This window comes from Lepus europaeus, chromosome 10, assembly GCF_033115175.1.
Source record: "Lepus europaeus isolate LE1 chromosome 10, mLepTim1.pri, whole genome shotgun sequence".
Taxonomy (NCBI): Eukaryota; Metazoa; Chordata; class Mammalia; order Lagomorpha; family Leporidae; genus Lepus; species Lepus europaeus.
Window position 1 is genome coordinate 4489204 of NC_084836.1, and position 27262 is coordinate 4516465.

The following is a 27262-nucleotide window of genomic DNA, read 5'->3' on the forward strand; positions in this document are numbered from 1 at the left end:
GGCAGCGGGCGGCGGCGGCATGGCGGAGAGCGAGGCCGAGACCCCCAGCACCCCGGGGGAGTTCGAGAGCAAGTACTTCGAGTTCCACGGCGTGCGGCTGCCGCCCTTCTGCCGCGGGAAGATGGAGGAGATCGCCAACTTCCCGGTGCGGCCCAGCGACGTGTGGATCGTCACCTACCCCAAGTCCGGTGAGCGCCGCGCGGGGCCGCCCGCGGCTGTGTGACCTTGCGCGGCTCCCGCACCTCTCTGGTCCCGGCCCTGGGCCTCGGCCGCGCCCGGGGTGGGGGGGGATGGGAGCAGCCCTGCCCCGCGCGCCGGCGCCGGCCCTCGCTGACGTCACGCCCACCGCAGCCCGGGAGGGAGGCGGCGACCGTCCGCACCCGGCCCGCGGGGCCCAGAGAGGCAGGCGGCTCGCCCAAGGTCACACAGCCGGCGAGCGGCCTCCGTGTGGCGTGGCGAACGCCCCGGGGTGTCTGGGGTCGCCGCTGCATTCTGGGGGGGCCGGCCTAGGGGGCTCGGAAGGCGGCTGGGCTTGCGGTGGCGCTGGGCCAGGCTTGGGTAGGGGCCATTAGCCCCGAGGGTGCTGCAGTGTCCCGCCCTACGGGAGGCTGGGGAGGGGGCTGCAGCGCTGGGGCAAGGAGCGGAGGAGCCGGGCTCAGGCCTGGCCCGGCGGGGTTGGGGGCCGTCTCTGGGAAGGACACAGCTACCGAGTGCGCTGTGTGCCCGGGGAGTGAGATAAACCGGGGTTCCGGGCGGCCTGGGGTGAGCCGGGGACAGAGTGACTTTGGGATTGGGGGGAGGCGCTCCTGTCCACACTGGGGCCGGGGAGGTGGAGGTGGGGCCTCAGCTCCTGGGAGGGGCTTGTGGCTCTCCTGCACCCGGGCAGCAGTGAGGTGGGGGTGGGGGGCTCGCTGGCCACGCTGTGGTCTTGGGGGACCCCGCAGAGGGACTGGGGGGCTCTGAGGGGGAACGTCCTGGGTGCTGGATGGAGACTGACGCGTTGGTCTTGAAGATTTCCAGATCACCAGAAGCCCTATCTTGTTAGTAACCTGCACGGCTCACAAATAAACTGGCACGCCTTAGATGTTTGAGTTTTGGTTTGTTTGAAAGGCCGAGTGACAGAGAGAGGGGAGGGAGAAAGAGACAGAGAGAGAGAGAGATCTTCGTCCGCTGGTTCACTTCCCCCAGTGCTCTCACAGGCCAAAGCCAGGAGCCAGGAGCTCCATCCCGGTCTCGGAAGTGGGTGGCAGGGGCCTGAGTGCCAAGGTCGCATCCACGCCCCACCCCCCAGGCGCACTCAGTCCTGGGAGCTCTGCTGTGGGTGCTGGCGTCCCCGGGGGTAGCCCAGCCCACCCACAGGACAGCAGCCGCCCCACACCCCGGGCTTTTCACGGGGGAGCAGCTGCGTTGGCTCTGCAGCAGTGGCTAGGCCCTGGGCGAGGTCTCACAGAAAGCCCTAGAGCTGTTGGCTGAGGAGTTACCCCCCTGTGGCCTTCCTCTTCCTCGGTCCACCCCTGCTTGCCCCTTTTGTCTTACACCTGAGGGTCAGGCGGCCTGAGGACAGCCAAGAGCCAGCGCACGGCCGGCTGGGCAGCTGTCCACCTGCCGTGCCCGTGCCTGGCGACTTAAGTGCATCGTCACTGTAAATGTGGCGGGGCTCAGGCCGGCTCCCACTTCCCAGGTCGGGGAGCGGAGGCCCTGGCTGCCCGAGGGCCTCGCCCCAGCCTCTGTGGCCAGTGAGGCCTTGAACTGCGGGCCTGGGATGCTTCCTGGGGTCGAGGGTGGGCCAGGGGCATGGTGTGCTGCCAGCCCCCATTCCCTCCTCCTGTCCCCTTACTTCCTGGTTCTCACTGCTCCTGTCTCTCTCCAGCATCCCGGGGACGGGCGGCCTCGGTGAGCCTTGTCTGAGAGAGGCCCGGTGGCTGTAGCCAGCGTGTGAAGGCTCTCCTCTGCTGCCCCCTCTACCCTGTTTATACAACGTGGGACGTGGAGTGGTGCAGGGCTGACGCAGGGGCCCCACCTGTCTGCCCCTGTTTCTCTCAGCCCAGAAGCGCCTGGGAGCCGCCCATGGGGCAGCAGGTGCAGCAGGAAGGGCCCGTGGGTTGGGATCTGGGTTCTGCCTGCGACCCTCCGGGGGCTGTCACCAGCAGCACACACCCGTTGCGGTTTGGGATGGGACCTTGGGTGCCCCCAGCTTCTGTGACCGCTTGTCCAGAGCTGCGTGCCCACTGCTCTCCCGCTGTTGGGCGGAAGGGGGCAGGAGCTTGCTCGTCTCACAGCTCCCGGGGGACAGAGGCCAGGCCTGACCGGGTCCCTCGGTCCACAGCCACCTTCTGCTCCGCGGGAGCTCTGTTGTCCTTGGGAACTCAGGTGGCCGCGGGGCTGTGGCCCCAAGGAGGAGGGAGGATCCGCCTTCTTTGAGCGTGCTCTGTAGGGCTGGGGTCCCAGGCCCAGGATTTGTGGTTTCTCAGCTGAGCGCCCTGCAGGCGGGCTCCAGGCGGCCCCCTTCTGCTCTGCTCCTTGTCCCTGCCGACCGCGGTGCATCTGTGGGAGGCCCCCCAGCTTTGCAGCCGAAGGGCCTGGATTCACTGCCACTTTGCAGCTTAGTAGCCGGGCCCTGGACCGGAGACGGAGCCCCGTTTCTACAGAGAGAGGTGAGCCTGTCCCTCCCCCGCGACGTGTGCGGTGAGGACGGCGGACACAGCACCCAGGGCTTCGTGGGCAGGGCTCTGGGCTTTGGGCCACACCTCTCCCCCGCGCACCTGCTGAGCCAGAGGCTCTCCTAGGTCTGGGCAGACCGGGAGAGGCCCATCCATCCGGTGCCTGTCCTCAGGGGCTCCGGTCTGCCGGAGGCGGGGTGTGGTTGTTAGACCTGCAGACGGGAACTCGCCCAGGCTCTGGCACAGGACCCGCCAGTGCAGGTCAGCTGTTCACATTCCACGACGTAAAAGTGGAAATTGAGTTTCTCAGGAGCGCTGAGGGAGAGGGTGAGGGAGACGGAGAGGGCCCCAGGTCCCCAGGGTCACCCCTGGCCCTGGCTGCCCGGTCAGACAGCCCACAGGCAGGGCACCGGCTCTGCTGCCGGATTTGCCAGAGAGAGAACCTTCCATCTTTGATTCACTCCCCAAGTACCCTAAAGAGTGGGGGCTGGGCCGGGCCAAAGCCAGGAGCCCAAAACTCCAGCGGGGTCTCCCACGTGGGTGGCAGGGCCCCTAGCACTTGAGCCCTCAGCTGCTCCTTCTGGGGTGCATGTTACAGGAAGCTGGTTGGAAGTGAGGGAGCCAGAGTTGAGCCAGGCCCTGTGATGTGGGATACGGGTGTCCCCACGGTCGCTCTGGCCCCAGGAGCGCTCTGTGGAAATGGCCGTGTCCGAGAGATCCCACTGTGTTGCCGGCGCCACTTTGTAACCGGAGGTGGCTGGCTGCCTCGGGCATCCTGAGCGCTGGCTGTGGGGGCTCCGCCAGGGTGTGAGGCCGCCCTGGCTGCAGATTCCCGGGGTCCCGTCCACCTTGACTCGCATGCACCTTTCCACCTGTGACGGGCACAGCACAGCCTGCAGGGGCAGAGGGCAGGCCACGGGGTAACATGGCCACGTGGGGCCGGCCACGGAGTGAGCCTGGCCCGGCCCCGACACATCCCCACGTGGGGCTGGCTATGGGGTGAGCCAGGCCCAGCCCCACTGCATCTACACAGGGCGAGCCAGGCCCTGCCACACCACATCAACACGGGCTGAGCCGGGCCCTGCGACACCACATAACACGGGCTGAGCCGGGCCCTGCCACACCACATCAACACGGGCTGAGCCGGGCCCTGCCACACCACATCAACACGGGCTGAGCCGGGCCCTGCGACACCACATCAACACGGGCTGAGCCGGGCCCTGCCACACCACATCAACACGGGCTGAGCCGGGCCCTGCCACATCACATCAACACGGGCTGAGCCGGGCCCTGCCACACCACATCAACACGGGCTGAGCCGGGCCCTGCCACACCACATAACACGGACTGAGCCGGGCCCTGCCACATCCCCACGCAGTCTCGGGAAGCCTGACAGGAGAGGGACAGATGTCCTGTGTGTCACAGTGAGTGAGGTGACGCTGTCCTGTGTGTGTGACTGTGAGTGAGGTGACGCTGTCCTGTGTGTGTCACAGTGAGTGAGGTGACGCTGTCCTGTGTGTGTGTCACAGTGAGTGAGGTGACGCTGTCCTGTGTGTGTGTCACAGTGAGTGAGGTGACGCTGTCCTGTGTGTGTGACTGTGAGTGACGCTGTCCTGTGTGTCACAGTGAGTGAGGTGACGCTGTCCTGTGTGTGTGACTGTGAGTGAGGTGACGCTGTCCTGTGTGTGTCACAGTGAGTGAGGTGACGCTGTCCTGTGTGTGTCACAGTGAGTGAGGTGACGCTGTCCTGTGTGTGTGTCACAGTGAGTGAGGTGACGCTGTCCTGTGTGTGTGTCACTGTGAGTGAGGTGACGCTGTCCTGTGTGTGTCACTGTGAGTGAGGTGACGCTGTGTGTGGTGTTTGGTGTGTATGTGTATGTGTGTGTCTGTGTGGTTTGTAGGGCACGTGTAAGGTATGTATGTGTCTGGGTGTGGTATATATAGCGTGTATGTTTATATATGGGTGTTGTGTTGTAGGCATGTGTGTAAGTGTTTGGATGTGGGTGTGTATGTCAGGTGTGTCTGAGTGTCATGTACATTCACGTGTGTGCCGTGTGGCATGGCCGTGGTATGTATGTGTGGGTGAGGTGCGTATGGGTGGTGTGTCGTATGTATGCACATGTATGTGTGGTTGGTGTGTGTGTGTGTACAGCACGCTGGTTCTGGGGCCAGTGCTGGGGGCTGTGTGCAGTTCACTGCTGAGCCTGCTTCCGGGGGTGCAGGGCGAGGTGGATGCAGGGGCTGTGGGTGTGGTGGGGACCAGACGAGGTCGTTGTTGAGTCCATGGTCCAATGCCAGGGCCTCAGAGCGTTCCCTTGGCTGTCCCCAGGGTGACTCCGGGGCCCCTGTGTGTGAGCCAGAGTAGGCCGGAGCTGGGTGCAGTGCTGCCTTCCCTGCTGGTTTGCCCTTGGGTTCCCCGTCCCCTCTGCATGGTGGGGGGCACTGGCCATGGCAGGTGCTGGCTGGGGAGCCCATGGCAGGTGCTGGCTGTGGCAGGGCGGGGAGCCCGTGGTGGGGTGGGGAGCCCATGGCAGGGCGGGGAGCCCATGGTAGGCACTCACAGGGAGACTGGTCTTTGCTCTGCTTTGGGAGGGTAGGGGACGTATCTGGGGTGGTCCCTGTGACCCTGCGGGGCGAGGGCCACAGGGTCAGCTCTGTGGGTGTCACAGCTTCAGGCGTTCTCCTGCCCCTCCGAGGAGCTGCAGGGCTCCGGGAGTCGCAGCCTCTGGGACCCTGGGCGAGGGCGGGGCCGGGGGTCTCCAGGCTAATGGGACACACATGCCCAGCGCTGCTTCCTCTGGGAGCCTCCCGCCAGCGACAAGGCACAGAGAGCTCAGACCCCAGATGCTGACGACATCACGGGCTTGTGTGGGGGAGAGGGGGAACCGGTCCCGGCCGTGGAACTCTGCGTGGGATGAGGTGACAGGGTAAGGGGTGACGGAAACAGGAGGCTGTCCCGGGGAAGCCTGCACAGAGCAAGGCTGGGGTGCAGGCCCTGTGGGGAGCAGGGGTCATGGGAGAGCTGCAGCCATGGGAGGTGGGGTTCCCGATCCCCCTCCCATGCCCCAGCATGCCTGTGGCCCCGCCCTGGATTGGGAGGCTGGAGGCACCCTCTTGGGAGAAGCTGACCCGAAGATAAGCCCTGTAAATGGTTTTATTTTTTTTTTCTCAAAGATTGATTTATTTGAAAGGCAGAGTTACAGAGGGGCAGAGGCACAGACAGAGATCTTCCATTGCTGGTTCACTCCCAGGCGGCTGCAACGAGGGCCGTGCCAGGCTGAAGCCAGGAGGTTTTCTGGGTCCCCCATGTGGGTGCAGGGGCCCAACCACGTGGGCCATCTTCCACTGCTTCCCCAGGCACATTAGCAGGGAGCTGGATTGGAAGTGGAGCAGCCGGGACTAGAACCCGTTGCCATATGGGACGCTGATGCTGCAGGTTGGCAGTGCTGGCCCTGCCCTGTAACTGTTGCCGTGGTGTTGCCGTGGCGATGAGCCTCCCCTGTGAAGTGCCTGTGGACTGCTCTCAGACACGTGGCGTCCCCAGGAGAGGCGCCCCAGCCTCCAGGAGCCACATCTCCAGCAAGAAGACAAAACCGAACGCAGAGGGAAGAACTCTGGAATCCGGGAGGAGGGGAGCAGAGGCGCTGAAATGCTTCCCGCACAGGGAGGGGAGAGGGATCGGGAAAGAGCAGGAAAGACTGGGGAATCCGAGGTGGGAAAGTTGGAATCTTAACCCCTCTGTCCGAGAACGGTGAAGCAAAGGGTGTGTCCCAGAGAGGTAGACTTACAGACAGAGAGAGGGAGAGACAGAGAGAGGTCTTCCATCTGCTGGTTCACTCCCCGGATGGTTGCAATACCCGGAACTGCGCCGATCTGAAGCCAGGAGCCGGGAGCTTCCTCTAGGTCTCTCACGTGGGTGCAGGCGCCCAAGCACTTGGGCCTTCTTCCACTGCTTTCCCAGGCCACAGCAGAGAGCTGGGCAGGAAGAGGAGCAGCCAGGACTTGAACTGGCACCCACGTGGGACGGTGGTGCTGCAGGCCGAGGCTTAGCCACTGTGCCACGGAGCCGGCCCTTGTCCTGCAGGAGGTTGAGAACTAGGAGCCAGAGACAAGGAGCGTAGACTCCTGTTACGACGAAGACAGCTTGGAAGAGAGAACGCGCCCGGGACCAGCGTCCGCAGAGCACGGGGAGTCAGGGGCTCCCCCTCCCCCAGCAGCATGGTGCCCGAGGAAAGACTGCGTGGAGGTCCCACACTGAGCGACAGGGGCTCCAGCCCCACACAGAAGATGTCTACGACCCTGGGCCGAGAGTTCTCGGTGGCCTTCCGGGCGGCGAGCAGACGCTGTTGGTGCTGGGTGCAGCCCGGGACTCATCCCCAGCCACGCTCTGGAAGCAGCCGGATGCCCAGCGATGACCAGGGGGACATGGCGCATCAACGTGGAGGGGTCCCAGGAAGACGGCCATGTCTTGGCCACCGAGAAGGGCTGTGGCAGAGCTGCAGGGGAGGCACTGGCCAGGGGGAAGAGACCGGGGAGCATCTCGCGTGGGACGCTGGACGCCGCCAGATTCCATCCCCGGTGCTGCTGTGGCTCGGGGGTGTCGGGGCGTTGGCCTGGGTCCTCGCCTTCCTTAGCTGAGGATCTGTGGGCCTCCTGCAGGGCACAGGTCCTGAAATCACGTCGGCAGCACCCTGTTGGTGGAGGCAGCGTCAGCCGAGGGCCTGTTGCTGGGGGCGCGAGCCGTGGGGAGAGCGAGGGGTCCGCCACGTGCGTCTTACAGGTCACTTTCTTCTTTAAAAAAGACTTGCTTATCTGGAAGGCAGAGCGACAGAGAGGAGACAGGTCTTCCGTTTGCTGGTTCACTCTCCAAATGGCTGCTACAACCCAGGCTGGGCTGGGCTGAAGCCAGGAGCCTGAGTTCTGGTCTCCCATGTGGGTGCAGGGGCCCACGCACTCGGGCCATCTTCCCCTGCTTTCCCCGGCACATTAGCAGGGAGCCGGATCGGAAGCAGCGAGACTCAAGCCAGCGCTTCTCCCTGGGGTGCTGGGGCGGCTCTGCCTGCTGTGCTGTTCCAGGCACACGGGCGACTTTGGCAAAGGAGGGAAAGTCAAGGGCTGCAGCCCATCCCCAGCGGCTCTGGCCTGGGCTGTGGCTTCCTGCTGTTCCCAGGGTCCTGGGGTCTCTGACGGGCGCCCTGCCTGGTGCGGCCGCTCACGCAGGCTGTGCCCGAGGTTGGGGCAGGTCCTCCCAGGACTCCACTGGCTCCCCGCCCAGGGCACACTGCCGGCCGCCCCGGAGCGTTGATCTAGTGGGTGTTTTGCCGCGTCAGCAGAAGCAGCTCTGGGAACCACGGCCTCCAGCCCGCCACGACAGAGCCTGTGTGGCTGGTGTTGGTGGCCAGCGAGACAGCCCTGCCCTGCCCGCTGCCCCAGGCTCTGCTCCGGCAGCCTGGCTCCCATTGCTGGGATTGGGTTTGTCGGGAACCGGCCTGGCCTCCGCCCCCGGGGCTGCAGCTGGGGGAGCCGGTTCCCTCCCGTGCTGCCACTCCCTTGCTGCACGGTCCCCTCTTCTGCCTTCGGCGTCTTGTGTGTTGGGGGGACTGCAGCCTGTGCCCCCTGCATGTGCCGTGCTCTGTGGCCAGCATGGGCCTCACTGCCCCTGCCTGCCCTGTCCCCCGCCCCGCCCTTGGCGCACCTGCTCTGCTGCACAGATGTGAGCGTCTTGTCCCTGTCAGCTGCGGGGAGCGTGTCAGAGGCGCCTGTGTGGCAGCCTGTGTGCGACCTATCCCAGCCCGTGGGGCCCGTCCTGACTCAGGCGCTGGAAGCTGCAATGTCGGGGCTGAGCCTCTCTGGCCCTGGGCAGGTCCCCTCCCTTTCCTGGAAGAGGGAGGCAGGGACCGGGTCTCCTCAGACTCCAGGGCCAGCCTGGAGCCTGACAGGGGCTGAGCCCTCGGTCCCTGAATACTGGGGTAGGTGATGGGCAGGCAGGTGGGCGGGCCCTCGGTGTGTCAGGGGGCGGGGAGTCCCTGTGGTTTGGGATAGGTGGGGTAGGTGATGGGCAGGCAGGTGGGCGGGCCCTCGGTGTGTCAGGGGGCGGGGAGTCCCTGTGGTTTGGGATAGGTGGGGTAGGTGATGGGCAGGCAGGTGGGCGGGCCCTTGGCGTGTCAGGGGGCGGGGAGTCCCTGTGGTTTGGGATAGGTGGGGAAGGTGATGGGCAGGCAGGTGGGCGGGCCCTTGGCGTGTCAGGGGGCGGGGAGTCCCTGTGGTTTGGGATAGGTGGGGTAGGTGATGGGCAGGCAGGTGGGCGGGCCCTTGGCGTGTCAGGGGGCGGGGAGTCCCTGTGGTTTGGGATAGGTGGGGTAGGTGATGGGCAGGCAGGTGGGCGGGCCCTCGGTGTGTCAGGGGGCGGGGAGTCCCTGTGGTTTGGGATAGGTGGGGAAGGTGAGGGGCAGGCAGGTGGGCGGGCCCTCGGTGTGTCAGGGGGCGGGGAGTCCCTGTGGTTTGGGATAGGTGGGGAAGGTGAGGGGCAGGCAGGTGGGCGGGCCCTTGGCGTGTCAGGGGGCAGGGAGTCCCTGTGGTTTTCAGCTCCCGGTGTGTGGGGATTCCTTACAGCTGGCCCTGGTTGTAGGTTGGGGAAACCTCAATTGGGCGTGGCCAGGTGCAGACTTCTTTTGTTTCTTTTTTTTTTTTAAATATTTATTTATTTATTTATTTGAAAGGCAGAGTTACAGAGAGGCAGAGAGAGAGAGAGAGGTCTTCTATCCACTGGCTCACTCCCCAGATGGACACAACAGCCTGAGCTGTGCCGATCCAAAGCCAGGAGCCAGAAGCTTCTTCCAGGTCTCCCACTCAGGTGCAGGGGCCCAAGGACTTGGGCCATCTTCTACTGCTTTCCCAGGCCACAGCAGAGAGCTGGATTGGAAGTGGAGCAGCCGGGACTTGAACTGGCACCCATATTGGATGCCAGCACTGCAGGCGGCGGCTTTACCTGCTACGACACAGCGCCGGCCCCTGGGTGTAGGCTCATGCTGTGTGACAAAGAACAAGAGCAGGCAGAACCGTCCTGCAGGGTGGGGGTGTGAGCAGAGAAGGGAACGGGCAGGCTGCTCCCAGGCAGGGGCAGGACGCAGGATGGGAGGGTGATGGGGAGCCCCTGCTGGGTGACATTGGAGTAGGCACAGGAAGGAAGGTGGGGGGAGGGTCCCAGCAGGAACAGCAAATGCTGATAGCCTGAGGCAGGAGGGGGCTGGGCACACAGGCTGAGGAGTGCAGGGGCTAGGAGAGCAGTGGGGAGGGGGCTCTCTGCCTGCTGGAGCGCGCACAGCCCCTGGAGGCCCCTCGGTGGGCGGTGGGCAGCCGTGTGGCCTCACTGCCCTGTTAGTGCAGGGCTGCATGGTGCCCTCATGGGAGGGGTAGGAGGGGTCAGCTCCAGACACCCTGGCAGGGTGCTGGGACCTGAGACGTGAGGAGGGGGCGCGCCACTTGCACCGGGGAGCGGCCGGGCTGGGCCGTGAGCACTGAGGAGCCAGGGCCAGAGCCGGAGTCCCCGCAGCGAACGGGCAGGTGTGTTGAGCTGTGTCCACTTGTTCTGTGGGGCTGCAAGGTGGGGCTGGGGAGGGGTGGCTCGCTGGGCGCCTGTCTGGGTGGTGCTGAACGTGTCCAGAGAGCCACGACCTCCCTGGGAGTTCTCTCTGGTCCCATGGGGCCCAGATATAGGACCTGTGTGCCCAGGGTGGTCGGTGGTGGAGACGCCGGAGACTGCGTGGGGGGAGGCTGGGAGCCCAGGTAGATGTGCGGAACTCAGAGGGCTTCGCTAGGCAGGGGGCTGAAGCCTGGGTCTGAATCGGGGGAAGCTCAGAGCGGCCTGGGCCTCAGCCCATCAACCCCGAGCCTGGGTCCCAGCAGGGGCTGCCCAGGCCACGGTGCTCACTGGCCAGGAGGGAGACAGGGTCAGCAGGTGTGCAGCCCTTTGGGCACCCTTGCCCCCCGCAGCCCCCTCTGCTGTTAGTGGGGACGTGGGGCCTGGGGCCACAGCCATGGGGAGCGGGCTGTGCTCGCCAGGCTGAGCAGACACGGAGGCGGGGGGCGCTGTTCTCATTTTAATGGGTGTCACATGTAGCTGGCCCAGACAAAGGTGGTGACTCTAGGCCCTGGGGTCTCCCTTGCGTCTTCCCTAGACTCCCCTCTGCCACCGTCGCCCGGTCTCATCCATTCTTGAGCCTAGAGCGGTGGAAGCCATCACCGACGGCGAGAGAGCCAGCTGTCGGCTGTGCTGTGCGCAGTGGGGGGCCTGTGTCCTCATCACGGTCGGGCGGTCATCGGGCTCCTTGCCGCCTCTTGTCGGGCGTTTGCGTCTCCAGCCGTCGGCCGTCTCATGAGCGGTGTGGCCGAGGTTATTCTAGAACTTATCAGAAGCAAACCCCGGGTCTCTGTAGACTTGGGAGTGGATTTCTCGGAGCTTCGGCTCTCATAGACAGGAGCAGACACAGTTCCACCGTGAGCATCAGTAGCTGGAAGTTCTCCCTCCCGCTCCGGTCATGCCTGGAGCCTTGGCTGAGCCGGCCACCTGGTGCCCCCGTGAGGCCCTGGTGCAGTGGGCTCTGGTCCTGCCTGCTTCTCACAGCCTGGAGAAGCTGGTGGGGTTTGGGCTCAGACCTTGCACGGGACCCAGCCCTCCCGCCCCGCCCCGCCCCTGGGCCCCGGGCCCCGGGCCTGTGCCTGCTCTGAGCGCACCTCCATGTGGCCTCTCTCCCAGGCACCAGCTTGCTGCAGGAGGTGGTCTACCTGGTCAGTCAGGGAGCTGACCCCGACGAGATCGGCCTGATGAACATCGACGAGCAGCTTCCGGTCTTGGAGTACCCGCAGCCCGGCCTGGACATCATCAAAGTGAGTGAGAGCTGCTTCCACGGGGCTTGTGGGGGCAGGGGTGGGGGTGGGGAGCAGAGAGCTCCCAGGTGGCCCCCGACAGCCAGGAGGGGCACTGGCAGGTGTGAGCGTGACTGTGACCCTGCAGTCTGCCCAGGTGTGGGTGCCCGTGCGGCTCAGGGCTTCCACAGAGCAGGAAGGAGGTGGGTGGCAGGGAGTGCGGGTGGGGCTGGCTGAGCGCCTGGGCCACCCTCTGCGCTGGAGCCGGGGGTGCTGGCAGCAGATGGGTGGTGTCAGGTCTGCGAGGCGTCATCCCCTGCCCCTCTGCCCTCTCATGGACCTGGAATTCCCTCTCCACCATCCACCCCCAACCCCCGCGTGTCTTTAGTTCAGGCCTCCGTCTCGCCTGCCCACCCTCCCGCACCCTGGAGCAAGCTCTGAGCTCGTCCCGAGGGAGCCAGTCTCCATGCCCCGGCCTCACCTTTGCCCCACTCCTGTGCCCGGCTCCCCCGTGTTGAGTCTCTTAGGGAGCCATTCAGTGCCCGCTGCGTGCCAGGTGCTGCTCTTGGCACCAGGGCATAGCATCGCGTCACGGCCGCACAGGACAGGAAATCGTGTGGCACTAGGAGGGTGCCCCAAAGGAGACTGGGGGACTGGTGGGTGCAGAGGCCTGGGTCGGGGGGGCTCGACTCCTTCCGGGCTGTGGGAAGTCCATGTGAGGGCCAGGCTTATTCCTGGAGGGGCTCTGGGGAGGCATGGGAGCCATGGGAGCCATCTGTGTGTGGCTGGCTCAGCCTGGCTGCTGTGTGCGGGCCCGAGGGCAGGCAGGAGTGGAGCGCGTTGGGCCGGGGCCACGCCTGCACCTTGTGCTTCCTCTGCCTTGGCCAGTCCAGACCAGAGCACCAGCTCCCAGATCCACTCAGCAGACACCTGTGACTGGCAGGCTGAGGACAGGGACCCACTTCCCTGCAGGGTGCACGGTTCTCCAGTTTGTCATGGTGGGAAGCCGGCAGGGAACGGGCTGGGCCCTGCGAGCTCCTCACGCCCCCTGCCTGACAGAAAGGCCCTGACAGGGGCCTGTGGGACTGCGGCTGCCTCCTCTCTGAGCCAGTGCCTTCTGAGCCTGGGTCCTCTGAGCCTGGGTCCTCTCTGAGCCTGGGTCCCCTCTGATCCTGGGTCCTCTGAGCCTGGGTCCTCTCTGAGCCTGAGTCCTCTCTGAGCCCAGGTCCCCTCTGAGCCTGAGTCCTCTCTGAGCCCGGGTCCCCTCTGAGCCTGGGTCTTCTCTGAGCCTGGGTCCTCTGAGCCTGGGTTCTCTCTGAGCCTGGATCCTCCCTAAGCCCAGATCCCCTCTGAGCCTGGGTCCTCTCTGAGCCTGGGTCCCCTCTGAGCCTGGGTCCTCTCTGAGCCCTGGGTTCTCTGATCCTGGGTCCCCTCTGAGCCTGGGTCCTCTCTGAGCCCTGGGTTCTCTGAGCCTGGGTCCTCTCTGAGCCCTGAGTTCTCTGATCCTAGGTCCTCTCTGATCCTGGTTCTTCTCTGAGCTTTGGTCCTCTCTGACCCCCAGTCCTCTCTGAGCCCGGGTCCTCTCTGAGCCTGGATCCTCTCTGATCTCCAGTCCTCTCTGAGCCCGGGTCCTCTCTGAGCCTGGGTCCTCTCTGAGCCCTGTGTCCTCTCTGATCCTGGGTGCTCCATGATCCTGGGTCCTTTCTGATCCTGGGTCCTCCCTAATCCTGGGTCCTCTCTGAGCCAGTGCCCTCTGATCCTGGGTCCTCTCTGATCCCGGGTCCTCCCTGATCCTGGCTCCTCCCTGATCCTGGCTCCTCTCTGAGCCTGGGTCCCCTCTGAGCCTAGGTCCTCCCTGATCCCGGGTCCTCCCTGAGCCCGGGTCCTCTCTGATCCCGGGTCCTCCCTGATCCCGGGTCCTCCCTGATCCCGGGTCCTCTCTGAGCCCAGGTCCTTCCTGAGCCCGGGTCCTCCCTGATCCCGGGTCCTCTCTGAGCCCGGGTCCTCTCTGAGACTAGGTCCTCCCTGAGCCCGGGTCCTCCCTGATCCCGGGTCCTCTCTGAGCCCGGGTCCTCTCTGAGCCTGGGTCCTCCCTGACCCCAGGTCCTCTCTGATCCTGGGTCCTCTCTGATCCTGGGTCCTCCCTGATCCTGGCTCCTCTCTGAGCCTGGGTCCTCTCTGAGCCTGAGTCCTCTCTGAGCCTGGGTTCTCTCTGATCCTGGGTCCTCCCTGAGCCCGGGTCCTCCCTGAGCCTGGGTCCTCTCTGAGCCCGGGTCCTCCCTGAGCCTGGGTCCTCTCTGAGCCCGGGTCCTCTGAGCCTGGGTCCTCTCTGAGCCCGGGTCCTCCCTGAGCCTGGGTCCTCTCTGAGCCCGGGTCCTCCCTGAGCCCGGGTCCTCTCTGAGCCTGGGTCCTCTGGCCCCACAGGAGCTGACGTCTCCACGCCTCATCAAGAGCCACCTGCCCTACCGCTTCCTGCCCTCCGACCTCCACAACGGGGACTCCAAGGTAAGGCTTCCGGCACTCCCCGTGCCTCTTGCCTGCCTGGGCTTAGAGGCTGCCTTGGGCCAGCTGTTCCAGCTGTTGGTTTTCTTGTCCCCCAGATGTGCCCGGGGCCAGCTGCAGCCAGTGTTGGCTGCTGGGCTCGAGGGTCCCCGGTCACAATGGTGACCACCGTTCCTCAGCCACGTTGTGTATGTGAGGCCACCGGTGTCAGGGGTGTCCCTTGTGTGTCTCTGGCTGATGCGGAGCAGGTGCAGGGGACAGAAGTCCAGTGGGACACCCACACGCGCAGCCTGCAGGCGCTGTCACGTGGCCGGCGTACACCCTGGGAAGGGGCCGCGGCAAAGCAGGCTGCAGGTCGGCTGGACCTGGACGTGGAAGTCCCTGACCTTCCCTGCTGCCCGCAGGTCATCTACATGGCTCGCAACCCCAAGGACCTGGTGGTGTCCTACTACCAGTTCCACCGCTCCCTGCGCACCATGAGCTACCGGGGCACCTTCCAGGAGTTCTGCCGGAGGTTCATGAATGACAAGTGTGAGTATCCCCGCTGGGGCCATGTGCCCCCACTTCTGGCCGTCCCCCAAGGGGAGGCTGGTATAGGTCATGGGGCCCACTTGTGGCAGAGCCAGTCCCCAGAGTCCTGCACTCCCACCACGCTCCTGGGGCTTCTGCGAAGGCCCCCCATTAAACACCCCTCTTTGCTGCCCGGGCTCGGGACAAGACGAGAATGGAACAGGAGACCGGAGGCCCAGAGTCACTGCTGTCACTCACAGAGGCCAGAGGGTGGGCTGGGGCTGCGGCTGGGCTGTGTCCACAACCGTGGGACAGAGCCCGCAGGGAGGAGGGTTGGCACCCACTGCTCTCGGGGGAAGGCAGGGGTGTAGGGCAGGGAGGAAGCAGCTGCCCTCGGCAGCCCTCGTTCTCTTCACCCTGCTGGCTGCCTGTCCCCTCCCAAGGTGGCCCCTGGGTGTCGGGGACCTCTCGTGGGTAGTATGTGGGGTGCACCCAGCAGAGCCTTCAGTTAATGCGCAGTGGGGCCAGGTGGCTCCCAAGTCTGAAACCACATTTGCCCCTTCCTGTCCCGGCAGCAGTGCTGTTTGGCCACATTGCCGAGTGTGGCCTCTCGGACTCGTCGGGGAGAGCGTGTGACACGGTCAGGACAGAGCCCCAGGCTGAGCCAGAGAGGAGAGCCTTGTGGGCTCTTGGCACTGCAGTGCGTGGCTCTAACGACCCACCTCTATGACCTCACGGCCCCTGGGGATTCTGGGTTGGCTGCGCCTGGGGCTGAGGCCAAGGCACCTGCTAAAGGCCTTCCTCCCCAAGCCACCTGCCCTTGGGGACATCCCTGCTGACCACTCACACGGTTCCTAAAACCATTCCTTAAGGGCCAGCTCGCACTGTGGCCACTGTAGAAGCCGGGGGATGTGGGAGGACTGTGCCCCCGTGAGCAGCATGGGGGGCCACACTCAGACCACTGGGGAGCAGGGCTCACAGCTTCTGTTGGCCATTGTAGGCCTCGGCACGTGGTCAGGGTCACAGCACACGGCCCCCACGGAAGTCAAGGCCATGTGCCCATGCCTCGGTTCCACTGCACAAATCCTGGGCAGCCCGTTGGTGTTTGCTGGCGCCATAGAGAAGTGGGGAGTAACACACAGGAGCCATGAGGTGACTGTGGCACCGTCCGGCCCGGTGGGGAGGTTGAGACCCTAGTAAAGGATCTCAATAAGGAGGAGGAATCTGGGGTCACCCTGGCAGGTGCGGCGTACAACACGGGGGAGCTGTGTAGACAGGCTCATGATGACCCTTGCCGCATGGGGTCACAGTGTAGGCGGGGTCACAGTGAACCATCCCATGTAGGGATGCTGTGTAGACGGGGTCACGGTGACCCATTCCATGTGGTCACGCTGTGTAAATGGAGCCACAGTGACCCATGCCGTGTAGAGACACTGTGTAGACGGGGTCACAGTGACCAATGCCATGTGGGGATGACCCATGCCATGTGGGGACGCTGTGTAGACAGGGTCACAGTGACCCATGCTGTGTGCAGACACTGTGTCGACAGAGCCACAGTGACCCATGCCGTGTAGAGACACTGTGTAGACGGGGTCACAGTGACCAATGCCATGTGGGGATGACCCATGCCATGTGGGGACGCTGTGTAGACAGAGCCACAGTGACCCATGCTGTGTGGAGACACTGTGTCGACAGAGCCACAATGACCCATGCCGTGTAGAGACACTGTGTAGATGGGGTCGCAGTGACCAATGCCATGTGGGGATGACCCATGCCATGTGGGGACGCTGTGTAGACAGAGCCACAGTGACCCATGCCGTGTAGAGACACTGTGTAGACAGAGCCACAGTGACCCATGCCGTGTAGAGACACTGTGTAGACGGGGTCACAGTGACCAATGCCATGTGGGGATGACCCATGCCATGTGGGGACGCTGTGTAGACAGGGTCACAGTGACCCATGCTGTGTGGAGACACTGTCGACAGAGCCACAGTGACCCATGCCGTGTAGAGACACTGTGTAGATGGGGTCACAGTGACCAATGCCATGTGGGGATGACCCATGCCATGTGGGGACGCTGTGTAGACAGAGCCACAGTGACCCATGCTGTGTGGGGATGCTGTGTCGACGGAGCCACAGTGACCCATGCTGTGTGGGGACGCTGTGTAGACAGAGCCACAGTGACCCATGCCATGTGGGGACGCTGTGTAGACAGGGTCACAGTGACCCATGCTGTGTGGTGACACTGTGCAGACGGGGGTCCCGGTGACACCCATGCCATGTGGGGATGCTGTGTGGACGTGCTGTGCTGTTGGGTGCCGCCTGCCCCACTGTCCCTCACCCAGGCCCCTGAGCACTGCAGAGAGCCTGGCTGGGACCCAGGTGCTGGGAAGCGCGGTGGGTGAGAGTCGCTGGTGCGAGTGAGGAGCCGTTTCAAGCAGGCTAGATCCTCATGGGGGCAGACGTGGGTGGGCTCCGGGGATCCTGTGCGCCTCTCCGCTCCTCCTCCTGCCCCAGCTCCTCCTCCTGCCCCCAGCTCCTCCTGCCCCAGCTCCTCCTCCTGCCCCAGCTCCTCCTCCTGCCCCAGCTCCTCCTGTCCCAGCTCCTCCTCCTGCCCCAGCTCCTCCTCCTGCCCCCAGCTCCTCCTCCTGCCCCAGCTCCTCCTCCTGCCCCAGCTCCTCCTGTCCCAGCTCCTCCTCCTGCCCCAGCTCCTCCTCCTGCCCCAGCTCCTGCCCCCAGCTCCTCCTCCTGCCCCAGCTCCTCAAACTGCCCCAGCTCCTCCTCCTGCCCCAGCTCCTCCTCCTGTCCCAGCACCTCCTCCTGCCCCAGCTCCTCCTCCTGCCCCACCTCCTCCTGTCCCAGCTCCTCCTCCTGCCCCAGCTCCTCCTGCCCCAGCTCCTCCTCCTGCCCCCGCTCCTCCTCCTGTCCCAGCTCCTCCTCCTGCCCCCAGCTCCTCCTCCTGCCCACAGCTCCTCCTCCTGCCCCAGCTCCTCCTGTCCCAGCTCCTCCTCCTGCCCCAGCTCCTCCTCCTGCCCCCACCTCCTCCTCCTGTCCCAGCTCCTCCTCCTGCCCCGGCTCCTCCTGTCCCACCTCCTCCTCCTCCTGCCCCGGCTCCTCCTCCTGCCCCACCTCCTCCTGTCCCACCTCCTCCTCCTCCTGCCCCGGCTCCTCCTCCTGCCCCGGCTCCTCCTCCTGCCCCACCTCCTCCTCCTGCCCCCACCTCCTCCTCCTCCTGTCCCACCTCCTCCTCCTGCCCCCACCTCCTCCTCCTCCTGTCCCACCTCCTCCTTCTCCTGCCCCAGCTCCTCCTCCTGTCCCAGCTCCTCCTGCCCCAGCTCCTCCTCCTGCTCCAGCTCCTCCTCCTGTCCCAGCTCCTCCTGCCCCAGCTCCTCCTCCTGCCCCAGCTCCTCCTCCTGTCCCAGCTCCTCCTCCTGTCCCCACCTCCTCCTCCTGCCCCAGCTCCTCCTCCTGCCCCAGCTCCTCCTCCTGTCCCAGCTCCTCCTCCTGTCCCCACCTCCTCCTCCTGCCCCCAGCTCCTCCTCCTGTCCCAGCTCCTCCTGCCCCAGCTCCTCCTCCTGCCCCAGCTCCTCCTGCCCCACCTCCTCCTCCTGTCCCAGCTCCTCCTCCTGTCCCAGCTCCTCCTCCTGCCCCAGCTCCTCCTCCTGTCCCAGCTCCTCCTCCTGTCCCAGCTCCTCCTGTCCCAGCTCCTCCTCCTGCCCCACCTCCTCCTGTCCCAGCTCCTCCTCCTGCCCCAGCTCCTCCTCCTGTCCCAGCTCCTCTTGTCCCCAGCTCCTCTTGTCCCCAGCTCCTCCTCCTGTCCCCAGCTCCTCCTCCTGTCGCAGCTCCTCCTCCTGTCCCAGCTCCTCCTCCTGCCTCCAGCTCCTCCTCCTGTCCCAGCTCCTCCTGTCCCAGCTCCTCCTCCTGCCCCAGCTCCTCCTGCCCCAGCTCCTCCTCCTGTCCCAGCTCCTCCTGTCCCAGCTCCTCCTCCTGCCCCACCTCCTCCTGTCCCAGCTCCTCCTCCTGCCCCAGCTCCTCCTCCTGTCCCAGCTCCTCTTGTCCCCAGCTCCTCTTGTCCCCAGCTCCTCCTCCTGTCCCCAGCTCCTCCTCCTGTCGCAGCTCCTCCTCCTGTCCCAGCTCCTCCTCCTGCCTCCAGCTCCTCCTCCTGTCCCAGCTCCTCCTGTCCCAGCTCCTCCTGCCCCAGCTCCTCCTCCTGCCCCAGCTCCTCCTCCTGCCCCAGCTCCTCCTCCTGTCCCAGCTCCTCCTGTCCCAGCTCCTCCTCCTGCCCCAGCTCCTCCTCCTGCCCCAGCTCCTCCTCCTGTCCCAGCTCCTCTTGTCCCCAGCTCCTCCTGTCCCCAGCTCCTCCTCCTGTCCCCAGCTCCTCCTCCTGTCCCAGCTCCTCCTCCTGCCCCAGCTCCTCCTGTCGCAGCTCCTCCTCCTGCCCCAGCTCCTCCTCCTGTCCCAGCTCCTCTTGTCCCCAGCTCCTCTTGTCCCCAGCTCCTCCTGTCCCCAGCTCCTCCTCCTGTCGCAGCTCCTCCTCCTGTCCCAGCTCCTCCTCCTGCCTCCAGCTCCTCCTCCTGCCCCAGCTCCTCCTCCTGTCCCAGCTCCTCCTCCTGTCCCTCAATTCCTCTCGCCACCCCCCACCTCCTGTGGTCCCCCTCCCTCTGGGCTTGTTCCTGTCCTGCCCACCTCTCGCTGGGTGGTAAGCCTGGGTAATGTCTTTTTTTAAAGATATAATTTATTTATTTGAGAGTTATACAGAGAGAGGGAGAGACAGAGAGAGATCTTCCATCTGCTGGTTCACTCCTTAGATCTGGGTCCTCCACGTGGGTGCAGGGGCCCAAGCACTTGGCCATCTTCCACTTGCCACGCCATTAACAGGGAGCTGGATTGGAAGCAGAGAAGCTGGGACTGGAACCGGTGACCACAGGGGATGCTAGCGTCACAGGCAGTGGTTTAACCTGCTGTGCCACAGAGCCGGCCCCTAGGGTAGTGTTGAAACCTGCCCGCCTGGTACCGTGGATCCCACAGCCTCAGGGGCCTCACTGCCCAGTCCGCTTTTCAAGGCTCCTGAAAGGCAGGGGCGGGCGGAGGGCCGGGGCTTCTCCGGTGGCCTGCTCCTCCCTCACCTGGGCGGGCGCGGAGCCCCGTGCTGGGCGGGGTGCAGGCCCTGCCTGTGTGCTGCCCGCTAAGGCCCACCGTCCTGTCTCCGCAGTGGGCTACGGCTCCTGGTTCGAGCACGTGCAGGAGTTCTGGGAGCACCGGATGGACGGGAACGTGCTGTTCCTCAAGTATGAAGACATGCACCGGGTGAGTGCCGCGGGCGCGGGCGTCCCCCGGGGCCTGGCTCTGCCCCCCAGCAGACATGCACCGGGTGAGTGCCGCGGGCGCGGGCGTCCCCCGGGGCCTGGCTCTGCCCCCCAGCAGACATGCACCGGGTGAGTGCCGCGGGCGCGGGTGTCCCCCGGGGCCTGGCTCTGCCCCCCAGCAGACATGTACCGGGTGAGTGCTGCGGGCGCGGGCGTCCCCCGGGGCCTGGCTCTGCCCCCCAGCACCCTCTCTGGACCTGTGGACACTGAGGGGCCCGTGCTGCGTCCAGGACCCCTGGGCAGGGCTGAGGCCTCCACCTGTGGTCCGTTCCAGCCCCTCTGGCTGGCCCGGGCTCCCGGGCCGTTTCCGGGCCGGCTCACGAGGTGCAGCGCCGTGGGAAGCCCGGTCCTTTACTCTGGCTGGCCCGGGCTCCCGGGCCGTTTCCGGGCCGGCTCACGAGGTGCAGCGCCGTGGGAAGCCCGGTCCTTTACTCTGGCTGGCCCGGGCTCCCGGGGCCGTTTCCGGGCCGGCTCACGAGGTGCAGCGCCGTGGGAAGCCCGGTCCTTTACTCTGGCTGGCCCGGGCTCCCGGGCCGTTTCCGGGCCGGCTCACGAGGTGCAGCGCCGTGGGAAGCCCGGTCCTTTACTCTGGCTGGCCCGGGCTCCCGGGGCCGTTTCCAGGCCGGCTCACGAGGTGCAGCGCCGTGGGAAGCCCGGTCCTTTACTCTGGTGCCGAACAGTAGCAGAACTGCCGCCTGCCCCGGCCGCTGCCCCGCGCCCCACCACGCCCTCCAGCTGCCGTTTCTCCTGCTTTAGACACGTGGGCAGCAGATCTCACCCCCCTGCTCTGGAAGCCCCAGAGCCCGCCGCTCCGCTCCCAGATCCCCTCCTCCTCTCCTGAGCCCGCTGCTGTCAGCCCTGCCACTCCCGGGCCCCTGTGTCAGGGTCCCTGGGGACCTCCTGCTGCTGGGGCCACTGGCAGTGCCTGGGTCCTCTCACCTGGGCTTCTGGCAGCATCTGGTGCGGCCGCTGTCCCTGTCCTCCATGCTCTGCTCACTCCTCCCCTCCTCCCTGGCCAGATGGCACCAGCACCAGGCACTGTCCCTCTCCCCCAGGCCCCAGTCCTGTCTCGTCCCTTCTCCGCTCACTGCACAGCCACGGGGGCCCCAGGCCAGCTGCGGGGCCTCCCAGACACAGGTCTTCCCGAGTGGCTGGAGAAATCCGACTGCTACACCCACACTGAGCTGGAGACGCCCTGCCTGGGCGGGTGGCACCAGTGCCGCCCTCCGTGACTGACACTGCCGTCAGCCTCGGTACCCACGTCAGGCCTGCCACGTCCTGTGGGCTCTGCCTCCGGGGAGACCTCAGCTGCTCCCCTCCTGCCCTTTCTGCCCCTGGTGGCTCCGTCACGCCCGTGGCCACACCGCCGGCGCCCGCCACGTGAAGGGCTTGGGTCATTTCCATCCTGGGTGATTCTGAATGAGGCCGCCATGAAGATAGCTGTGTTCTGGGAGGATCCGCGCTCTCCATCTCTGGGCCGGTCCCCAGCAGTGTGGGGGCTGGCCCGCAGGCGGTGGTCGGTGGTCGGCTGTGTCATGGACCGGGTCCAGGGTCATAGCCCCCCCGGCGGCTGTCACCACAGCGCGCTGTCCCGCCAGGCTGTGCTGCCTTCCCCAGAGGTCTGTGCTCACGGGCCAGCTGCAGCCTCACCTGGGGAGGCCCAGGTTTCTGCTGGCTCGCTTGCTCTTTTTTTATTTGAGAGGTAGAGTTACAGTGTTGGGGGGGGGGTGTCTTCCATTCAGTGGTTCACTCCCCAAATGCCCACAGCGGCCAGAGCTGAGCCAGTCTGAAGCCAGGAGCCAGGAGCGTCTTCAGGGTCCCCCACGCAGGTGCAGAGCGTGTTGTTGCTGGATGAGGCAGGCCCTTCCCGGCGTTGTCTAAGCCCACGCTCAGAAGTCTTCGAGGGCAGCGTCAGGGCCCCCGGTTTGTGGGTTGGGTCCCGAGGTGTCCCTGGGAGGGGTGGGGAGAAAAGTCTTGCAGCGACTCCGCGGCTGTCGTGTGTTCTGCAGGACTCGTGGTCGTTCGTGTTGTTGCTACTGCCGACAGGCACCTGGCCGTCGGGCACCTGTGTTTCCCCTGGGCCAGGTGCCCCCCACTCCTGCTGGGGAGCGTGTGCTCAGCTTGACCTCCACAGGAAGCACTTTTTTTTTTTCCTTCAAAGAATTTATTTATGTATTTGAGAGGCGGAGTTACAGACAGAGAAGGAGAGACACAGAGAGAGAGGTCTTCCATCCACTGGTTCACTCCCCACTTGGCTGCAATGGCTGGAGCTGTGCTGATCCGAAGCCAGGGGCCAGGAGCTTCTGGGTCTTCCACGTGGGTGCAGGAGCCCAAGCACCTGGGCCATCTTCTCCTGCTTTCCCAGGCTGTAGCAGAGAGCTGGATCGGAAGAGGAACAGCTGGGACTTGAACCGGTGCCTGTATGGGATGCTGGCACTGCAGGTGGTGGCTTGGCCTACTGCACCACGGCGCAGGCCCCTGTCTGGCTCTTTACTTCCTTTCCACAGAGCGTGCAGCGGCAGGCGGGGAGGCTCGCTCTTCTCTTCCTGAGCTCTGTCTTGATTTCTGTCGCATCCCTGTGCTGCCCAGGCGGGAGGGAGCCTCCAGGGTCCCTGTGGTGGAAGGGAGCCTCCAGGGTCCCTGTGGTGGGAGGGAGCCTCCAGGGTCCCTGTGCTGCCCGGGCGGGAGGGAGCCTCCAGGGTCCCTGTGGTGGGAGGGAGCCTCCAGGGTCCCTGTGCTGCCTGGGGTGGGGAGCCTCCAGGGTCCCTGTGGTGGGAGGGAGCCTCCAGGGTCCCTGTGCTGCCCGGGCGGGAGGGAGCCTCCAGGGTCCCTGTGCTGCCTGGAGTGGGGAGCGCTCCAGGGTCCCTGTGCTGCCCTGGTGGGAGGGAGCCTCCAGGGTCCCTGTGGTGGGAGGGAGCCTCCAGGGTCCCTGTGCTGCCTGGGGTGGGGAGCCTCCAGGGTCCCTGTGCTGCCCAGGCGGGAGGGAGCCTCCAGGGTCCCTGTGGTGGGAGGGAGCCTCCAGGGTCCCTGTGCTGCCCGGGTGGGAGGGAGCCTCCAGGGTCCCTGTGGTGGGAGGGAGCCTCCAGGGTCTCTGTGCTGCCTGGGGTGGGGAGCCTCCAGGGTCCCTGTGCTGCCCAGGCGGGAGGGAGCCTCCAGGGTCCCTGTGGTGGGAGGGAGCCTCCAGGGTCCCTGTGGTGGGAGGGAGCCTCCAGGGTCTCTGTCCTGCCCGGGCGGGAGGGAGCCTCCAGGGTCTCTGTGCTGCCTGGGGGGTGGGGAGCACTCCAGGGTCCCTGTGGTGGGAGGGAGCCTCCAGGGTCCCTGTGCTGCCCAGGCGGGAGGGAGCCTCCAGGGTCCCTGTGGCAGGAAGGAGCACTCTAGGGTCTCGGGTTGGTGCTGCAGAGGCTCTGCCCTAGGGCCTGGGGAGGCTGTGTTAAAGGCACCTGGGTGGGGTAGCAGGGCTCCCTGAGGCTTTGATGTGTGTGGGGGGAAGGGTTCTTTGGAAACCTTCAGCAGAGGAAACCCCCTTCAGCGTTTCCCTGTGTTTGGGGACTTACTGGTGACGCTCAGGGTCCTAAAGGCTTGGGGGGCGGGGTTTGTGGTGAGCAGGTGTGTGCAGGTGTCTGGGAGGCTGCTCTTGCAGTGGGGGAGGGGGTGTTGCTGCATCTGTCCAGCTTCTTACAGGGAGGTGGCCGGCCACAGGCCTGGGAGGGCTCTCCCCAGGGCCAGCCCAGGGTCCAGCTTCCCCGGGTGCAGGGAGAGCGAGGGAGTCCGCTTAGTCTTGCTCACGCACGGTTGCGAAGACAGCCGGACTTGCTGCTGTTGAAAGCATCGCCATGGCTCTGTCCAGACCTCGTACTGGCTCCCCGGCTCCCCTTGGAGCTGTGAGCTGAGCCCGGCGGGGCTCTGGCAGCCTGGCCCTAGCTTGTGCCCAGCCGGGTCCTTGTCCTGCCCCTGATGGCCGCTCTCCCTCTGCCCTTGGCTCGCAGGACCTGGTGACGATGGTGGAGCAGCTGGCCAGATTCCTGGGGGTGCCCTGCGACAAGGCCCAGCTGGAGTCCCTGATCGAGCACTGCCACCAGCTGGTGGACCAGTGCTGCAACGCTGAGGCCCTGCCTGTGGGCCGGGGTACGTGTCCCTCCCTGCCACGCCCGGCTCGCCCGCCCGGCCCATCTTCCTCTCCTCGTGCCCCTCTGACGGTGGCCCCGGCCTCCTGGACCTCTGCTGCCCCTTGTGCTTTGCCAGGGCGAGAAGGTTGCCTGCAGGCTACTGGCCAGTGTGCCTGGACAGCGGAGCAGCCCCTGCCCCACGCGCTGGTGTTTGTATCACCCAGCTCGCTGCGGGGTGCTGTTGGGGACAGTCCGGGCTTGTGTGCAAGAGGTTTCCCCCAGGGGCCTTCCCGATGGCTGGGATCCGGTGCCCACAGAGCATGCCCAGGGCGAGGGTTGAATGCCACCGGGTTTCCCAGGGCACTGGGACCTCTCGCTGCCCTGGGGAATTCCCTGCAGCCACAGGAGGAGGCGCAGGCTCTTCCTGGACCCGGCAGGTGGTGGGTGTGGGCGCGAGGCCGTTGGAGATGGGGACACATTCCAGGCAGGAGTCCTGCTTGGCCTGAGTCCGCTACCCCTTCCCTTGGGGTTCGCAGCAGTGGATGCTGGGAGGGTTGGCCTTGAAGCCTCAGGGGCGAATCACATTCTGGCCCTGGTCTCGATAGGCAAGCGTCTATACCTGTCAATACCTGCCGTCCAGGGGTGTGGGGACTTCCGGGGGGAGAGCATCCCAGGGGAGGGGGGCCCAGCTCCCCTGCAGTCTGTGCAGGGTGGGGAAGAGGGGAGCGGAGGGGAGCCCCCTGGGGTCTGCAGCTTCCTGCTCCTCCCAGGTGCACAGTGCCCCTCTCAGGGAGGCGGAGCCGTCTGCTGGTGCCGGGGGGAGCTATCCGAGCCACAGCGCCTCGCCGTTCGTCTTCCGGCTGCATCTTCACCCGTGTTGATTATTTAGAGTTTATTTGCGTGTTTTCGGTTTTGCGTTTGCTGTGTCCTGTCATCCATGAATGGACCTCCAGGGGCTCCCGCGCATGCGTCTGCTTCGTCATTGTCTCCTTGGTTTTGCTTTATTTCAGTTCTTTGGTTTTGTTTCCTTTTAGCCCATTGCCTCTTTGCTGGGAAGACCTCGCCGAGGCGGGGAGGGTGCAGGGGCTCCAGGAGCCGGTTGCACTGCTCCCATTTGATTCATGCCCCGGCATAACTTGTCTTGATTGCAAATGCTGAACCAGGTGGGTGACTCCTCCCATGGGCTCTCAGCTGATCACCGACACGTATGGCATTCGTGTGTTTGGTCTGGGAGCGTCTAAGCCTGTCCCCCCGGGGCACTAGAGAGCAGCTTTCTGGTTTCGCTGTCTTCTCGCCAGCACGGGGAGGCCGCCTCACACTGCCACGGACGCAGTCTGCGCAGTGTCAGATCTTCGAGCTCAGCGCTCGCAGGGTCCCGCAGCCTCAGTCTGGGGTTCGTGGGGACGCCCGGAGCGCTGGCCTCACAGGTGCCGCAGCACACAGAACTGTGCGCGTGCACGGTGGTCCCTGTGGCTCCCATAGCTGGGACATCTTCAGAGCGACCACAGCCGGTGGACCTGGCCAGCCTCAGGTTCTGTGGTTAAGGAAAGCGGAGTTGGCGACATCTGTTGCTCTCTGTCTTTCCCCCAAGCCGTCATAAACCAGCAGAGTCCAGCGCCCGCACGTGGCCCACAGCCCAGCGTTGGCACAGCCGCGGGGGAGCGGCCTGGCTTTCTGAGCAGGTTGGGGTGTGGCTGGGACTCTGGGGCGGAGCTGAGGCCTCCTGCAGGTCACAGGTCCCCTCCGTGCAGCACCCCCCCCCCCCCCACCAGGGCTGTCTTCGCCCTGACCCGCAGGACAGCTCCCGCAGGCCCCGGCATTGGCTGCCTCTGGGTGCTTTGCTTTCGTGTCGAGCCTCTCCAGAGGCCCGCGATGCCTTGCCCAAGCTGCTGAGCCCGAGGGGCACGGCGCCTGGCGGGCCAAGGCTCCCCTCGGGCCGGCCTGAGCTCCTGCACGCGGCTTGTGGCGACCACCAAAACCGGGAGGTGAAGCCCCTCCCCGGAGGGCTGAGGGCTGGGTCCAGGAAGTCCCACCAAGTGGGCAGAGGCAGCCAAGGCGGCCTCCCGGCACCAGGCTCGGGGAAGTCGGTTCAGGTCGTGGCTGCCACTCACAGGAGCCCCGGAAACACGAGGGGCCCGGCCGGTCTGTGGCGCTCCTGGCCTGAGCTCCCGCTGCGGGCCAGGCTGGGGGACTCCAGGGCCAGAGCCGGGGCCCCCCAGAGCCGTCGCCAAGGCGCCCGTGGCCCTGTGTTTGTGTTCCAGGACGAGTCGGGCTGTGGAAGGACATCTTCACCGTCTCCATGAACGAGAAGTTCGACCTGGTGTACAAACAGAAGATGGGCAAGTGCGACCTCACCTTTGAGTTCTATTTGTAACCACAGAACAGCCCACCTGCATGTCACAATACCCAGACACTGTATAGCTCCAAGTCCCGTGCGCCTCCACCTCTCGCTGGCCGGACGCACCCTGGGAGCAGCGTGTGCAGAGCAGGGGACGTGCACGGGGCCGCGTGCCGTAGTGTCCGTAGCACACGCGGCTGGGACGGCCGCCTTTGGCAGCCCCGCGTCCCTCGTTGTGTTTTTCGGAGCTTCTCACTGGAAATCGCAAATGTCAGTAAGCCAAATAAAAGTGCGGCCCCGAGGGAGAGCGCGAGCGAGCGCGGCGGCAGAGGGATCTCAGGGCCAGCTCTGTGTTTGTAGCCTCGGCGTCTCAGTAAGACACAGCCATCGGGTCCCGCAGGTTCTCAGCCAACGCTGGGGACGGAGCGTGAGTGGGGGACACGGGTGGAGCTCAGGTCTCTGCGACTGTCCTGAAGTGGGGTCGTTCTCAGCGAGGGTGCCCCCCCAGACGCCCCGCCTCCAGCGAGGCCGAGGGACGCTGGCGAGGGTGGCCTGCCTGGCGGGCGGGCGGTCGTGTCCGAGTGCAGCGAGCGGGTGTCTTCCTTCCTGGGAGCAGGCAGCCAGGGCTCCGCAGTACCTGGAGGTCCCGGGACTTGGTCTTCAGTGGGCGTGCTCTCTACACCGGAGGCTGTGCAGAGTGGCCTTGCGGGTCCAGCAGCCCGCCCCGCTCAGGTCGGGTGGGCACCCCGTTCTGTCCCCCTCTGCCCTGTGGATCTGAGGGAGTAAACCTGGTGCCTGATCTCCTGGCCCAGACGCGGCTGGAGAGTGAGGGGAGGCAGCCGGTTGGCATGCAGCTGGCTGTGGCGGGGGGCTGGGGTGGTCCCTGGGAATGGACGTTGCTGCTGGGGGGAGGGG

At 65.6% G+C, this 27262-nt stretch overlaps 1 protein-coding gene across 3 annotated transcripts; it reads left to right on the forward strand.

Moving 5' to 3' along the window:
• Nucleotides 1-26675, forward strand: SULT4A1 (sulfotransferase family 4A member 1). Of its 3 annotated transcripts, XM_062202728.1 has the most exons (8): nt 1-188; nt 11416-11546; nt 13950-14030; nt 14432-14558; nt 19750-19844; nt 23890-24028; nt 25044-25172; nt 26271-26356. In XM_062202728.1, exons 1-7 carry the CDS (start codon nt 20-22, stop codon nt 25142-25144), a joined length of 843 nt encoding a protein of 280 aa, XP_062058712.1. In that variant the 5' UTR covers nt 1-19; the 3' UTR covers nt 25145-25172; nt 26271-26356. The 3 variants fall into 3 exon arrangements, with proteins under 3 accessions (XP_062058712.1, XP_062058711.1, XP_062058710.1); XM_062202727.1 differs by lacking the exon at nt 25044-25172 and having other exon boundaries at nt 26271-26675; XM_062202726.1 differs by lacking the exon at nt 26271-26356 and having other exon boundaries at nt 24780-25137.
• Nucleotides 26676-27262: the final 587 nt, after the last annotated feature.

Bases quoted from the DNA above. Each gene is read 5' to 3' on its own strand.
- SULT4A1 (XM_062202726.1), top strand. From the start codon at position 20: ATGGCGGAGAGCGAGGCCGAGACCCCCAGCACCCCGGGGGAGTTCGAG. The intron at 189-11,415 runs GTGAGCGCCGCG...CCTCTCTCCCAG, and splicing joins CGTCACCTACCCCAAGTCCG to GCACCAGCTTGCTGCAGGAG. The intron at 14,559-19,749 runs GTGAGTATCCCC...CTGTCTCCGCAG, and splicing joins GAGGTTCATGAATGACAAGT to TGGGCTACGGCTCCTGGTTC.